At 37.6% G+C, this 16,759-nt stretch overlaps 2 protein-coding genes across 6 annotated transcripts; one reads left to right on the top strand and one right to left on the bottom strand.

The window, feature by feature from the left end:
- Positions 1–3,138: 3,138 nt before the first annotated feature.
- Positions 3,139–6,742, bottom strand: LOC112174039 (pyruvate kinase isozyme A, chloroplastic). Its single transcript, XM_024311735.2, has 7 exons — positions 5,953–6,742; positions 5,551–5,638; positions 5,268–5,458; positions 5,022–5,140; positions 4,567–4,810; positions 4,245–4,479; positions 3,139–3,620 (listed from the first exon to the last, which is right to left on the bottom strand). The coding sequence occupies exons 1-7, from the start codon at positions 6,487–6,489 to the stop codon at positions 3,292–3,294; spliced, it is 1,743 nt and encodes a 580-aa protein (XP_024167503.1). The 5' UTR covers positions 6,490–6,742; the 3' UTR covers positions 3,139–3,291.
- Positions 6,743–11,451: 4,709 nt separating this feature from the next.
- Positions 11,452–16,538, top strand: LOC112172788 (inositol-tetrakisphosphate 1-kinase 3). 5 transcript variants are annotated; one of them, XM_024310268.2, is made up of 10 exons: positions 11,452–11,867; positions 12,869–12,950; positions 13,201–13,233; positions 14,274–14,394; positions 14,543–14,635; positions 14,947–15,066; positions 15,157–15,333; positions 15,408–15,463; positions 15,540–15,624; positions 16,204–16,538. In XM_024310268.2, the coding sequence occupies exons 1-10, from the start codon at positions 11,707–11,709 to the stop codon at positions 16,293–16,295; spliced, it is 1,020 nt and encodes a 339-aa protein (XP_024166036.1). In that variant the 5' UTR covers positions 11,452–11,706; the 3' UTR covers positions 16,296–16,538. The 5 variants fall into 5 exon arrangements, with proteins under 5 accessions (XP_024166036.1, XP_024166037.1, XP_024166040.1 ...); XM_024310269.2 differs by lacking the exon at positions 13,201–13,233; XM_024310271.2 differs by lacking the exon at positions 12,869–12,950 and having other exon boundaries at positions 11,761–11,867.
- Positions 16,539–16,759: the final 221 nt, after the last annotated feature.

Here is a 16,759-nt window from a genome sequence, read left to right as displayed (position 1 = left end):
GAAATATCTATGTAAAATCATTTTTGGTCTACGATATTTGTGATATATCTCCAATAAATTGAATAATTTTAGGATATATCCCCAATAAAGTGAAGAAATATATGTAAAAAATGATTTTATACTTTATCTGTAAATATCTGTATATCCCCAATAAAGTGAAGAAATATCTGTGTAAAATCATTTTTTACAGATATTTATTTACAGATAAAGTGTAAAATTATTTTTTACAGATATTTCTTCACTTTATTGGGGATATATCCTAAATTCTTCACTTTATCGGAGATATGTCACAAATATCGTAGACCAGTGAGCAGCTTTCAACCACCTAGAGTATTTTTTTTGTTTTTATAAACCTATTATAACTTGTGGTGTATAGGGTAAAGACAAAATAAAAATAAAATAAAAAACGAAGAAAAAATAAAATAAAAAACAGAAAGAAAAATAATTTATTTTTTTATGTTGAAATGACCATTTTAGCCCTCAATGGTCAAACTTAACGTCCAATTTGGACGGAATAGTATAAATTGGACACGGCTAATTGAAATTGGAAAGTTTAGGGGGTAAAAATTCAAAATTGAAAATAAAGGGGGTGAAATGATGGCACCCCCAAACTTCGAGGGTAAACTGAAATTAATCCAAAACATAAATTGCAAGGCGCACAATTGCACAAAGACATACTAAGAGTGGGAATAGCAATGACGTCGAACTTAGATCATCTTAACAAGAAACTGATCGCAGATATCTCAACTCCTCCACTATATCCTGGAAGCAACTAAGGCTTAGCCACGAGCTACAATAACATCTAAAAGATCCCCCAGAAGATAGAAAATAACTGATAGAAAAGAATGCAACTTATTAGTCTACAAGTACTTGTCCCTTTCCTTTATAAAAAGCTCATCATCAGCAGCATTTACAGGAAGTTTGTTCTCAGCGATCACGACCTGAGAGGTGAAGCAAAATGCAACATATTAGTAACGAGTTTAATTTAGAGGAATTGAATAAGTGGGTTTCATCTAGTGCAATCACCATTGTCATCGATCGCCTTCTAGGTGTTAATTTGACACATTATAATAAGTTGGCCTATTCGTATTAGCTTTTAAACTTTTGGGTTCCGACAACTGTCTCACAAAGTATCCGAGCATTTCTTAGCACCTTTTTATCTCATGCTACAAGTATGGGTATTTTTCGCGATCCAATTATGGTCATTATGAGGGAAATGGATGGGTGGAGATGGGAGGGGGAATGAGGCCAGGCGGTATTTGCTATCTTAGTTTGGACTTGAATTCAATCGAGTAACAAAAGTAAGCTTGATTAACCTGTCATGCACTCATGCTCATACAACGTCAGAAATGGAATTGTCTTTTCTAGATAAACAATTCAAAGAGTATTGGCTTAGTAGTACTTTTTGTGGACAAACCACTGAGGTTGTCAATCTGCTCAACTCCTCCCACGATCGGTGGAAGCAAAGGCTAGCGGCTGGTCATGGAACCCAAGGGCTCAGCGCAAAAGAGTCCACAACCAAAAGTCCAGAGCAAGGTACGTTATAAACCCGAAACCAGTCTGGAAGAAGTTGGGCTTTTTCTTGTCAAGCTCATCAGGATTTGTGAAGTGCTGGTGATCATCATGATGAGTACACTTATCAGTAAGGAAGAACTGCTGGCGGTCAAGGTCTGGAGAGTTTACATTTCTAAACTGGCCGGGTTGGTTCATGTTGACGACCTGAGAGGTAGATGGAAATGGAATACATAGATTATTTCAAAGTAACTGAGATGGTGGGGGAATGAAAGAAAAGGTTGAACTTTTCTCTCTGAATCTGGACAGAAATGTAATGAGTAACAAAACTAATCTTCAAAGACTCGTCACGCAAGCCACTTCTGTAAAAAAGAAAAAAGAAAAATAGGAACCTAAATGAGGATTGTCTTTTACCAGATACACCGTTCAAACATTAGTTCAATAATGGTAACTAGATGTCTGCTTCTATGGACTCACAACAGAGGTTGTCTGCAATACTCGAAGGCTAGCCATGGATACCAGCCTTTTCTTCTCACACTTACCTGTTGGGTGTCAGGAGCTGATCATCAGCGCACTTATCACTAAGAAGGGACTGCACAGTGATGTGGAAGTCAAGCAGGATCGGAGCGGTTTTATGTCTAATCTGGCAAGATTGGTTCATGCTGATGACCTGAGAGGTAAAAGGACCATGGCATCCACAGATGACTATAAAGTAAGTAAGTAACTGAGATTCATGTCATGCAGCAACATGGTTATGCCGTTATGGTCATGGCCTTAGGTGTTGGCTTGATATACATGATTGAGTACTGCTTAAAGTTTTGGGATTCAGTTGTGTCATATATGGCATAAGAGTCTGTACAGAAGAATATGGGATCAAAATCTCCCTTGGGAGGGCTAGTGAGAGTAGTGATCTTTACTTTGATCTAAAACACAATCGAGTAAACAAATAATAAACTTGATTAATTACGTGACAACTTATATAGGAAAAGAAAAACAGAAGATTAGATTTGCCTTAACTAAATCAGGATTCAAAGCTCCAAACGCAACGTAGGATTTGTTTAAGGCTAGCCACAGGTTGCAGGTTGCAAGAACATTGAAAATTTGCCACGAAAGATCCAAAATCAACCACAAAAGGAATTCCCTCCACTCTTCTCAAACTCCTTACCAGATCGCCTATGAATCTTTGTGAAAATCTGATCATAATTACCGGGACACTTATCCACAAGGTGGGAGTGCAGGGAGGTGTGACAGTCAATGGCAGAAGCATTTCTATTCCTAATCTGGCCAGGTTGGTTCATGTTGATAAGCTCAGAGGCAAAAGACAGAGCATTTCAATTATCTGAACCACGGAGTTTTAATTGAATGAAGCCCCATGGTCATGGTGGATTTGTCTCCACTTTAAGGATATTAGTTTGAAATCAATCTAAAATGGGATCCGATTCTTTACAGATCGAAGGACCTAGGCTTAAAACCTCCAACCCCAATTCCCACATTTTTGCTTTTGCATGAGACTGGGGAGCATGGGACTACAGGGTATGAAGTTAGGAACAGAGGAGAGGGGAGTGAAACTGAAGGTGAAATTTTCCTTTCCAAAATTTGAACTCAAATTCAATGGAGTATCAAAAATTAACTTGACTAAGCGGTCATCATGTTAGATGACCGCATCTGTAAATATAACCAGCAAATTAAGTTAGGATTGGTCTTCGCGATTTCTGGTACTAGTAGACATTATCTTTGTTATACACTAACTTGAGAAAAGAAATAATTAAGAAGTTCCTCCTAAGCAATGGTCTTCACCTGGATTGATTGGAATGCCATCGGGGTAGAGCGAGTTGGTGTGACATCTGAGACCACCAAAACTGTGTCTCCATCTTTCACCAAACCCTTTGATTTTATGAGATTGATGGTGCTTGAGATGTTAGACTCCATGTCATCTGTTAGATCAACAAGAAGTGGAGTAACTCCCCACTGCAAATTCAGAGCCATTCTGGTACTCTCATCATTTGTGAAAGCAAATATGGGAGGGTTTGGTCTGTTGCGTGACAGGAGTGATGCCATGTGTCCATGCTTGGTGTATACGAAAATTGCATCCACAGCGAGATTGTTAGCTGCACATAGAGCAAAAGTTGATTGGTCGCAATTGATGTGCATAATGTTATACAGAGGTTAGGAGTAATGCTAGCACCACATTTTACATATTAATTACAGTTATTATAGTAGGACTCAGTAGGACTCACAGACTTCAGGGCAAAGAAGTGGTTAGCAATAGCAACATGGTCAGTAAATATGGTCAAACGAGTTCTGTCTGGAAATTAGAGCCATCTTTGGAGGGCTTCTGTAAGAACCACTTTTGCTATGTAACGCCTATATTAAAAACAATTTTGTTCTTTCTTTTTTTTCTGGTCTGATGTTAACACTTTTGTTCAAAGCACATAAGTATCTTTTATTGAAAATCAGTTTCATGTTAAATGTACTTGAAAATGCTTGTTCAAGAAGCATAAAAGTTCTATAACCCAAATAACACTTTCAAATATTTCTGCAAAACGATACTCAAGCACTTTTTTCTATCAAATATATGTTTCAGAAATTCTCCTAAGAAACCTAGCAGATTTTAATATGGTTTTTATGTGTAAGATTTTAAGAAGGTAATCAAACATAAAGTTACTACACCAAAATTACTTATGCTGTGGTAGAATGGAGTCACTTATAAAAGAGGAATGGAAGAAAAGTACCCATTCCGACAGCAGAATTGCATATCTGCTCAGCAATGCGATCAGGCAATGAGACTCCTAGTTGCCGTAGCTGCAGAAGATCTTGGCGGTTTTCTACACGACTCCATGCCTCCATTCTACTGCTGGTCATTTGAAGGACAGATAGAGCCTTCTGCCCATATAATCCAATGGCCGATTCCCCAGCTAGCATCAAGGCATCTGCATACTGTCGAACAGCTTCAGAGACATCTGCAACCTTTAGAGAAAGTAGTTATTATAGAGGAAATTTATTTGCTTGATCTTCCTCTGTTATCAGTATCATTAGTACAATTAAGAGTAGTACCTCAGCGCGTGTTGGGGTTGGGTATTCAATCATGGATTCAAGTAGTTGAGAAGCTACAATTACTGGCTTGTTTAGCTGCCTACACACTTGAGTTATTTCCTCTTGGACTGTTGGAATCTGCTCGAGTGGGATTTCAACTCCAAGATCAACCCGAGCAATCATGACTCCATCAGAAGCTTCAATGATTTCTTCCAGCTTCTGAAGAGCTTCCAAGCTCTCAATTTTTGCCAAAACTCTAACGGATCTGCAAACAAACACCTTGATATCATGCTTGGAGTCTCAAAAGAGAGTTGAAAAAATCAATTTTATACTTATGTGGCTCCTACAAAAAGGGTAAGTACTTGATAGTGGTAGAGAAAGTGGCTCAAATCACATTATGCAGAAGAATATAGCATCACTACAAACTATCTCTTTATATAAAAGCCAATGTAAACTGCAGCTGTCTGCTTGCTTACTTGAGTGATTTGATAGTGAGGTAATCTTTCAAATGCCTGACAGATTCAGCATCATTTACGAAGGACATGGCGATGAAATCAATACCTTCAGAAATTCCAAATTCGATGTCAGACCAATCCTGTATACCAGAAAAAATGAACATGAGCACAAAATCTGCAACAGACAATGTTCGTAATTTAGACCAAGGACTCATTCACTAAGAGGCCACATTGTTGGATTTAAAAAAGATTCATATAGAGATTGACCTTTGTTGACAGAGTAGGAAGCTCATAGTTTCTCTCCACCAGTTTCCCATCTCTCCAAAAGCTGAACTTTGCACAAGGCAGGAACAAACCGGAGTCTATGCACTTACAACGTAGATCACTTCCAAGCCTTTCAATGACTTCAAAGCGTGCCATTCCACCATCAATAACAAGTTCATCACCCACTTTAATACCTGCCAATATTTAATCACTTGAAAGCATCAATACAAAATGCCTCATCCACTATATGAACTGCCACTAATGCAATTTGAAATTGTGTCACTACCTTCAGAAAAACCTTCGTAGTTTGCTTGAACTGTGAATGGAACAGAACCCTCAAATTTTTCAGGGGTAAATAGCCAGATTGAATCCTCCTGATAATCCAAGAAAATACTAATCAATCATATCCCTTCTAATACCAATAACTACTAGTTCTACCTTTTAATCCAACATAAAAACACCCTTGAACCTTTTTCTTAATCAAGGTTGTGTCTTTTAGCCACTTCTAAACATAACCTCTTCTCAAGAATTGAATTTTGGCCACCTCTTATCAAGAATGTGACTTTCATATCAGATTATCTCAGTTCAAAACCATTACAAAAACTTATGCCGAAGAATAAACAAATTTTTTTAACTCTGAAATCATATCCTATCCTAATAACTAGCTAGTGGGGCTTAGAAATGTTACCTGAACTTTGAGAGAGGTCGGCTCTCCATGATCAACAACATGAATCTGACTCCCTTCAGTATCAATCATAATCGAAACAGAATACCCCTTTTCCTCATTCAACTTCTTAATCTTCCGAATCACATCCCGGTGCCACTCCCTAGTGTTGTGACACATATTGAGCCTTGCCACATTCATCCCACCCAACACCAATTTCTCCAAATCCTCCAAAGAATCACACGCCGGACCGATTGTGCACACAAGCTTGGTCTTCCTCAGCCCCAAGAAACCCTTCTCCCTCAGCTCCCTCTCTGACACCACATCAAGCTCCAAAGCCCTCCCTAAACCCTTGAGATCAGTCAAAGTCTCTGACCCCTCCAAACCCACCTGTACTGCCTCAACTTTAGTCCCAACTTTAGCCTTGAGTTTCTTCCCAACACAAGCAACCCGATGTTGCAAAACTGGAAATCCAAAGACCCTCTTCTCCAGATTCAAAGCCGGGCTCTTGGCTTTGATCTGAAAACACGTACGAATCGAATGGCTAGATGAGACAGCCATGGATTTAAACTAAACGAAAAGAATACCGAGATGAAGTTCTTGGTGAATAAGAGTATGAAATACCAAAATGGGGGATGAAAACAAGGGGAGTTTGACGTTGAATCCTGTGGTTTTTTGGGTTGGAAACTCCGCCAAAGGTTTGGTTTTGGAATTAAATAATGGAGTTTACGAGAAGAAGAAGAAGAAACAGTTGGCTTGAAGGCGTGACGAATATTCTAAAAGAAGAAGAAGACTACCTAGTACCTACATATGGGGACCAAAAAGAAAGAGAGAAATAAAGAGGTTGAAGATGTAGTTGCGGGGTTTTAGATTTGGAGCATTAACTATTTCGAACAGTGAAGGCTAACGAAAAAGGGCGGCAGTCAAAGTGTAATAGTAGTCTAGGTACTACGAGAGAACTAGCCATCCGAACTAAACGGTCAACTAACCTTCCCGGCGAGCTAGGGTTTTGGCTGGTACAGAAGGCATTTGTGGCACGTGAGTTTTCACCAGGCTGTTTGGTCACGTGGTCCCAAAACCAACCACATTCAGTGATATCATAGGCCAGTTTGCATTTTTGGTGCTTTTTCTGGATTTGGAGATCTGAATTGATTTCTTTGTCGGATTCGAAAAAAGCTTCGATGTTATGTTATCAGTTTCTGTGGGTTAGGCAGATCTTTGCTAACTGTTAGAATCGTTCTTGATTTGACGAGCTTCGGACATTTAGGACACTTAATGCAAAAAAGAACTGTACAAATTAACAAAAACACTGATTAAATGAAGAAGGGGCTCCGGTGTGTTGAGAGGACCATAGAAACGATGGAAGGATTATATAGTAAAAGTCATTGGAATTTTTATTTTATACATTGGAAGAATCCGTTTTGTTATTAATAGACTAGGGCACAAGAAGGGAATAACTGAAAAAAAGGAAATCAATTAGTTGCTCATCAAAGTTTTATTTATTCAATGACCAGAATTAAACGAGGGTGTATAGCTCGAAGATGTAGAACTATAAGTGATGTGCAAAAGATACTTCTATCATTCGATGCTTATTGGTTTATGATCATTCACTGATTCACACTAAACTCGTGACTTAATATGAGTTTAATCAAATTACACCCTCCTCCATTTTTCTCTCACCATGAAGACTCAAAAAATTTCAGTTATATTCTTAATTCATTGTTTTGTTTTATTAGATTCATTGTATAAAAGAAAAATAATATAATATATAGTGATGAACTAATCCAAGTAAAAAGGGTTACTAGCAAAAACAAAAAACAGCACATGCCACTTGGTGTGGGATTTATGTGCCTATTCTTCTTTTTATATTTTGGGAAAAAAAATACAAACAGTACCTAATTTATGGCCGACTCTGAATTTTTGTACCTAAATTTTCAAAACTATCACTTTGGTACCTGAAGTTCGGACCCCGATCCAATTTTAGTACCTAGAACACCGTTGGCCGTTACGGAGTTAGTCAACTGTCAAACTTTGAGGGTTATTTTCGTCCTTTCACTAAATTTCTTCTTCTTCTTCAAGCTCTCTTCATCTTCTTCTTCCTTCTAACTCTGTCATCATCTTCTCCAGACCATTGGCAAAAGAATGAAACCCAGAATTGGGGCAAATTAACTTCATTTCTTGGATTTGATCAGGCATCACCCATCTTTCTCTCTTTTTTTCTTTTCTTTGGGTTGGGTCACAAGTTTTTTTTTCTTTTTCTTTTTTCCACTCTTTCTCTCTTCTTCCTTTTTTCTTTTCTCTCTTCTTCTTCCTTCGCCTGCTGGTAGATCGAGGGTGGGCGCTGGTGGGCAGGCTGTTGGCTTGCTGCGCTGGGTGGGCTGCGCAAGCGCAGGCGCTGGCTGCTGATGCTGGGGCAGTAGTGCGGAGGGAGATGTACGTGCGGAGGGTGGGGCTAGGCGATGCGCAAGGCGAGGCTGGGCAACGCTCGGCCTGGTGTGCTAGTCTGGCCGGCTGTGGGGCTTCGCGGCAGGGGTTGCGGCGGCGGCCGGGGGGGGGGCTGGGCTGGAGAGGAAGAGGCGCGGGGCTGCTGGAAGAATTTTTTTTTTTTGGTCGTTGATAATGGTTAGAGAGAGAGAGAGAGAAGAAGAGGTAAAATATATATATATATATATAAATAATGAATTAAATATGAAAAGACGAAATTACCCTTCAATATATGCCACCTGTCAGACGACGTTACTGAGTTAACGGCTTCAGGTACTAAAGTTGGGTCGGGGTCTGAACTTCAGATACCAAAGTGATAGTTTTGAAAATTTGGGTATAGAAATTCAGAGTCGGCCATAGGTTGGGTACTGTTTGTATGTTTTTCCCTTATATTTTTACCGCCAAAGACCCAACGTATCCCTGCTATCACAATTATCATGTGAAATCAATCAGCAACGTTGTCATTGCATCTATTACTCATTTGTGTCGGTGCCTTATTTAAGTGGAATAGTGTTGCACTCATGTGAGACCTCAAGTTGGGTCACTGTCATTGTTGCCTTATTGGTGAACCCTTTACAGTGCATGGCAACCCTTCGGCCTTTGCCACATAATGTGTCCCAGTAGACATGAAGTTGAAACATCAAACATGTATAGCACATGAACTTTGTGGGCTACAGTCTATTACACACGAGGGCGCAGTGGTGGAGTCCAGTGTTTAGACTTTAGAATAGATGCATGATATAGAAGTTCATATTACGGCAAAACACTAAAAAAATCATCGAACCAATATTAATTTTTATTTGGGAACAAAAGCGAATAAAATGAACATGAAATTGAAACATGTTTAGCACAACAACTTGTGTGCTACAATATGTGACATGCCAGGGTGCAATGGTGGAACTAAAAATTAATGAAAATAGAAAATAGATGTACGTGTAGCGACTAAAGAATAACTCACATTATAGTTAACATTAAAAACTCATTGAACTGGTAATATTTTTCTTATGGAAGAAAAAACAAACAATACATCTAATGCTTCATAGCCTCATAAGTCATGACCCCTTCTTCTAAGAGGTATTTCGTCAAACAAGTTAGCTGGGCAGAAGATGAACTAATATTACTGTAGTTAGGAAGGAAAAAAAGAAAGAAAAAAAAAACTTGGAAGCATATTCTCTGCCTTTTATGCTAATAAGAGTATATTCTTGATTATATGGAATCAACGTCTTTTGTATCATCCAAGGAACAGCAGGCCAATTATGTAGGTATACTCAATTCTGGCTTTTTCTCATCAATTAGTGCTCATATTAATTGAAGAGATTAATATGGGAACCAACTATGAGAAAATAAGAGATTTAATGGGACCCTTATTTAAAAAAAAAAGAAAAAAAGAAAAAAAAGAGAGAGAGAGATTTAATGGGACCCAATACTTTGTTTCTGTGCTATTCTAAGAAAATTTCCTTGTGTTTTCCTTGTGTTATGTGTGTTGGGTTGAATGTGAGATGGAACTGAATGTCTGAATCTTCATTGGTGCTGGCCATTATAAAATCTAACATGTTTATCGTATTTATAACTAGGACAAGATCATAAAGTTGGGATTTAAATATGATCATTATCCAGTTGCAACTTGCTAAGATGCTAGTATATTTATGCTAAGCAGGCAAAAATTTCTATACCTTTAAAAACAAATTAAGCATAAGCATTACAAAATTTTTATTTGGAATTGGGGAAGGTAGTTTTTCGGATGAAAAGAGTAGTTTACAAAAACCGTGAAACAATTGAGTTAAAAGTTAAAACAGTTCATATCATTAACAAACTCAAGAAGATAAGGAGAATATTGGTATTCGACATAAAAGATTATTAGCTAAGCTTGAGAAGAAAATTACTCTCATCTAAATTAGTTTAAATGAGCTCGTCTAATGTGCATTATGATTTTCAAAAGCTCTTATATATCTAAAAGTAAAGGCATGCTCATTTAAGGGACACTTTTTAAGTGAATCTGATGGCTGAAAATAAATGTAAAGCTTTAAGTTGTTATAATTTCAGTTTTTTAATTTAATACAAGTTGTTGAGATGCATTTGTCCTTTAAGTGAGCGAGCTTGTCGAAAAGTGATAGTTGAAGTTATGGATGTTCTACAACTTATTTACACACCATAAAGGTTTTATTCTAAAAAAAAAAAAAAGCATATATAGTCAATGAGTTTTACATTGTGTCGACATCTTCATTCATTTAGTCCCTCGCCAATAACAAAATACATACTTATTCTAAAAATTTATTTCGATTGTGAACTAAAATAATTCAAAAATACGAAAGCGGCAAAATTGAGAAACAAAATACAGAGAATCATATCTAGATTCAGTATAACCGTTAAATTACTGTCACATCGTGCATCAATCAAATATAGATAGTCTTTTAGTTTACACTTGCATGATCATAATATTCAATTTCTTTCTCAAAGCAATAAAAATTAACTTTTCACCTAAAATGTGAGATATGAAATTTAAAATCAAAACTGTTATTTGTTAGACACGTTAGTTCACCGAGCTTAATCAACTTGAGAGAGCTAATAACTCAAAAATGGCGACAAGTCCCAATTGGGGAAGTCTAAATTTAATTCATAAATAAATAATTTTTTTCAATTAACTTCATGAGACAATGATCATTTGGGTTGGGAAATGTAGCATTTTCTACCTAAACGATGGAAATTAAGAGAATACTTCAAGATAAGATCTGATCATCATTATATAGAGTATTCTTTTCCTCTCAGAAACTTCTAATATTTAAACATAGACACAGTCCTCCCTCTCCTCCTCTACAAACTGAATATTCCCTCCAAAATCCAATCCCCCTCCATATCCTCCATTTCTCTCTCTCTCCCTCCCTCACTGTAACCCGCACATTACATATCCATCCCCACTCTCACACGCGCCGCGTGTCCCATCTCAACCGTCCATTCTCCACTCCCCTACACCTGGGTCCATCTCATTCTTCCCACTGACCATATCCACGCGCCTAACGTATCTATATATATAGAAGCACATACAGACGAGTGCAGTACAAAACATTCAGAAACCCAAAGCTTCCTTCTTGACAGAGAGACAGACCCAATTGGGTTGCAATTTCATAATCCATCCCAGAAGGAAATGAAAACCCTCTTCGTTAATCTGCAATTCCATCTCTGATTGGTGATTTGAATCTCTTGGGTTTGCTAAAGTTTCGATCTTTATCGAAAAAAAGACTGGGAATTTGGAGCGCGGGAATCGATTTAGGAATTAGGGTTTTTGCGAATTGAGAAATGAGGGTGAACGGAGATGAAGGTGAGGACAAGCACACCAAGGAAATTGAACAAGTTGAAGAATCGGGTTCGGTTGTTCCAACCAAGCTCGTAGTTGGGTACGCCTTAACTTCAAAGAAGAAGAAGAGCTTCATGCAGCCTAAACTTGTTGGATTGGCTCGGTAAAATACCCAACTATCTTTTTCTTCTTAAGTTGTTGGGTACATATATTTTGTATCCATGTGAATTTTGAAGCTTTGTGAGTTTTTGTTTTGTGGTTTCCCTTTTTGGGTGTCCAAAGGTTTAGTCTTGTTTTCTAGTTTCAGTCTGTGGTAATGCATCTCTGGTTTATTAGAGAACGATGAAAGTTGGGGAAAAAGGTGAGTTTTGGGGAGAGGGAGGGACATAGATGTTTTTGTCCATATCGTTTAGCTTTGGCGATCTAGTGAGTCTCTTGGCTTAGAATACAGGCTTCATCTAGTGGTATCTGGTATCTGAAATTTGTTTCACTCGGACAAATTGAAATGGGAATATTCCACCATATATACCATTAGGAATAGTCCATAGTGAGGAACCTAAAGTCAATTCTTGGTGCTTGCTTATGTTGTTGATGACCTTTAAAAACGCTGAAAAAATTAGCCACTTCTGTCTTGCTGATAATTTTTTTACATTCTTGTCCTTCAAGTATTATGTAATTGCATTGGTGATTTTTGGATACTTGGAGCTTAACAATGCCACAAACTTTTAGGCACGTTTACATTTCTTGCCCACTGCACAGGTTAAACAGATATTTAGCAGATTGTTAATTAGCTAACGAAGTTGTAGTATAATCATTTTCCTTCTGTGTTGTAATGAAACTCTTAACGAGTCAGCACCCATAAGGTTGACTTGATATATAACTTTATGCAGACTTTGCCAATTCTGTTTCCTTCCAATGACTTGATAATTCACTTTAAAAAGCTCACGCTTTTGCTTGCAAGTTTTGCATCATAATTAAATGGAATTTCTCACTGGCTCCTGTCCTTTTAATCATTTATTGGCTTTGCTGATTTGGTCAATTATTTTGACATCAGTAAAGAAACCAAGATATACGTACCCAAGTTTCGTATGAAGGGTGATTGATGCTCATAACCTCTGTTACTCGAGTTTAACACTGAGTATCAATTTTCTATCTGGGGTGCAGGAATAAGGGTATATCCTTCATTGCAATTGATCCAAATCGGACACTTTCAGATCAAGGTCCATTTGATGTTGTTTTGCATAAGGTGAGTGCCCTCATATATTCCTTTAGACCCCATCATTTTCACTTTTGAGAGTTCTTTGTGTCCTTAAAGCTTCTGTTTCTATTTTAAAGGCTTCTTGGGGTTGTATGATTTGGAACTGGTGATCAGGCCATTTTTATTTTATTTTTTAACTTTCAGTTTTTTATTTATTAACTGAAAAATAAAAGATAAAGGCTCCAATTTATGTTTTTGTTCTGCATTGTGTATGTCTGACAAACTTGTTTCCTTCCAGTTGCCAGGAAGAGAATGGTGCGAGGTTATAGAGGTCTGTTCATCTAAATTTATTCCTTATCCTCCTTTTCCTCTTGTCTTGCATTGAAAATGAACTTTGGTGCTACATATTCTTTCTGTACAACTAATGGTATGAAAGGGTGCTTTATATAGTGCTGGATATGAATGGTGATAGTCAGTTAAAAGCCATATATCCTAAGTTCCTAACCCATAAAACTATTTTCATCTGCCATAATTTACAGAGTTCTTTCTCTCCTTGTTATGAATCTTGATCAGATAGTTGAAATCAGTCCCCCAGGAATATAAGCAAGTGAGGATTTTATGTATGTGATCCATCTAGAGATTACTTATTTAGGTGTTGGTGAGCTTGGTTGCAAATATTTTTGGTATTTTCTTTCCACAGTTTGTTAGGATTCTAATTTGTCTTGGGCAGTACTTAGATGGTCTGTTTTTTTTTTGGGCTCAGTTTCATGAGTTTGTAATGAGGAGACAGTACTTTGTGTCATGTGTGTTTCACATAGGCTTTTTCTGTAGGAAGAGGCGTGCAGGCCTGGAAGTAGGATAAGGAATAAGGATCTATCTTTACCTTTATGTGGAGACGAGTGCATCGTGTCTCAACTTTGATTGAACCATCCTTGGTTGCAGATTTCTAATTTTTTAGTATAATTCTAATTCCAAAATTTTTAGGAATGGAAATTATCTCCACATTTTGATCAACTTTTGTGTCCTACGCACACACTGATGCTGCACTATTGACTACGTAAAAAGATGTTAAGAATGCTGAGCATCAGATACCTAGATCCATTACTCATACAGTTGCAGATCCTCTACACTAACTCTAACGTACCAGTAACTTAATTTTCTTTGGGTCTATACTTGATGTATGAAGAGTTCCATTGCATCTTGGGATTTTCCCCATATATCACCAGAGTAATACTCCTTGAGAGCTTATTGGTCTGTCGTTGGTGTTTAACTTATTTTGACATGGTTTCATGGTTTGGTGATTTGCTAAAGTGCAATCAACTATATAGCGTTTCATAATGATCCTAACTGTTTGAATCTTTCCTTTTGAAGGAATACAGACAAAAACATCCAGAAGTAACTGTCCTCGATCCGCCAAATGCAGTACAACATCTTCACAATCGCCAGTCCATGCTTCAAGATGTGGCAGATCTAAACTTGTCCGACTCTCATGGTACATATTTCTCTAAATGAACATGTTTAAACTGTAGGAACTACCCTATTAGTTCATTTTTTCTTCATTCTTTATGCAAAACTGCAGATTTTATATAGGAGAAGTAATGGGTATAGTTTCTGACCAATTATCATATTGGTTTCTGCAGGAACAGTTTGTGTTCCAAAACAATTGACTATCACAAAAGATCCATCATCTATTCCTAATGAAGTAGCTAAAGCTGGGTTTAAATTGCCGCTAGGTACATTTCTTTTTTCCTTTCTTTTGCTGTGTTTATGGATTATGCTTTCAGGTACAATCATTTAGCTTTTAGAGTCAAGATACTGTTTTCCCCTTTGAATGAAATGAACTTTTGTTTACTGCTACCATCTACGAACCCGACTGGTTGGCTTAGAGATCTTCTTGGGATACATGGCTAGTGCATGTCCTGGTACAAAGGTGTATAATCCATAGTGATGGGCCAGAGGCAGGTTTCTTTGAGCAATTTATTATGGGGATTTGTGTTCAGCTATTGCAATTTGTTGAGTCCTAACTTGTTACTTTATATCACAGTTGTTAAACCACTATTGGTGGATGGTAGCGCCAAGTCACATGAACTGTTTCTTGCTTACGACCAATGCTCCCTCTCAGAACTTGAACCTCCCCTGGTCCTGCAGGAGTTTGTAAATCATGGTATTGTGTTGTAATTGATGCATGAATGTTATTATTTTTATCCCAACTGCATTATAGTTCTAATAAAGAATACTGTTGCCTTCATTGTAGGTGGTGTCCTCTTTAAAATATATATTGTCGGGGAAGCCATAAAGGTTGTAAGGCGTTTCTCTCTCCCTAATATCAGTAAACGTGAACTAGAAAAACTTGCTGGTGTTTTCCATTTTCCAAGGGTTTCATGTGCGGCTGCTTCAGCAGATGATGCAGACCTGGACCCTAGTATTGCTGGTAAATATTAAAGCTTGTTCCTTGATTTCTTAACAAACTGGAGAAGCTTAAACTAACCGTAATTGTTGTGGCAGAACTACCTCAACGACCTTTGCTAGAGAGGCTTGCAAGGGAGCTCCGTCAACGATTGGTAACCTCTCTCCCCCTTCCCTTCCCATCAACCTGGTTTAGTGTTCTTTCTGACCGTACTATGCTACTTTTTGTAGGGACTCCAGCTATTCAATGTAGATATGATCCGAGAGTATGGGACAAAGGATGTCTTTTATGTCATTGACATCAACTACTTTCCTGGCAAGTATAATTTGTTTGTTCTCTATGCGATCGCTGTCGATTTACGTACATCTTTCGAAATTGAAATCAACTATAAGTGATCTTTCTCTTTATTTCCCTTTTTGAAATCCTGAGCCGATGTCAGGTAGTGGTGGATCATTGAAACTGTATATTATTGGTTTTGGTTGTTTGGTCTATTAGCGTCACTATTACATGAATAGTTTTAGCAGAAAGGTAGAATGTTTGGTCTAGATGTAGTTAGCATCACTAGTACACGAATAGTTTTATTGGAAAGGGAGAGTATATTTGGAATCAGTCCATATATCGCATAGAGTGATGCGTTTTCTCTCTCAAATATCTTAGGGTATACATCTCATATGTCTATCATGAAGTACTGGTATGTTCCATTTTTGAAGCATTTAAATATTCTTTCAAGCTCTTCCAGGGTAACAGTTTAGGAGGCTCTTATAGGTTAAATTCTGAAGCATCAATAGAGACATGAAATTAAAACATTTTCTACCAGATTTATAACTAATGTATTGTGCGGCTTTTGGAGTTTCCTCGTTTATTCCCCTAATGCATTATTCATTTGCTTTTCAGGGTACGGGAAAATGCCCGAGTATGAACACATCTTCACAGATTTTCTACTAAGCCTTCCGCAGATCATGTACAAGAAGAGACCTGCTACTTAACCACCGCAAGTACACAGAGCTGTAGGTCACGTAGAATGAGGAACTGTCGTATGTAGTTTTAACCAGTGTAAGATTACAGATGGGTTAGACTCTGGTGACTGCTCAAGTCACAAACATGTACAGAATGTTCTTTCTATCTAGGGCCTAACAATCTCTACTGTGTGTACACGTGAACTTCCCATCTCAACAAATCATCACGTCCAATAAATCATTGACAAAATTTTCTCTTCTTGTATAGGTTAACTTGGTGCACATGCCTTTTGTATCTTGTTATAAAGCAATTTCAATAAGCTTGTGAATAGGAGAAGCAGCTTTGCAACAACTCTTTTTTTTAATTGACATTAAAGGTTACTGGGAAAAAAAAAAACGGTATTGGGTCTAGAATATGTTTTTCGGGCGCCACACCAATATCTCACAGAAATAATGAGTGAATTTAGCCATGGAATTATGTGAAGTGAGCCTAA

This window comes from Rosa chinensis, chromosome 6, assembly GCF_002994745.2.
Source record: "Rosa chinensis cultivar Old Blush chromosome 6, RchiOBHm-V2, whole genome shotgun sequence".
In the NCBI taxonomy this organism is placed as follows: Eukaryota; Viridiplantae; Streptophyta; class Magnoliopsida; order Rosales; family Rosaceae; genus Rosa; species Rosa chinensis.
The sequence above is the reverse complement of the archived record's forward strand: the minus strand, read 5'-3'. Positions and strand labels throughout refer to the sequence as shown.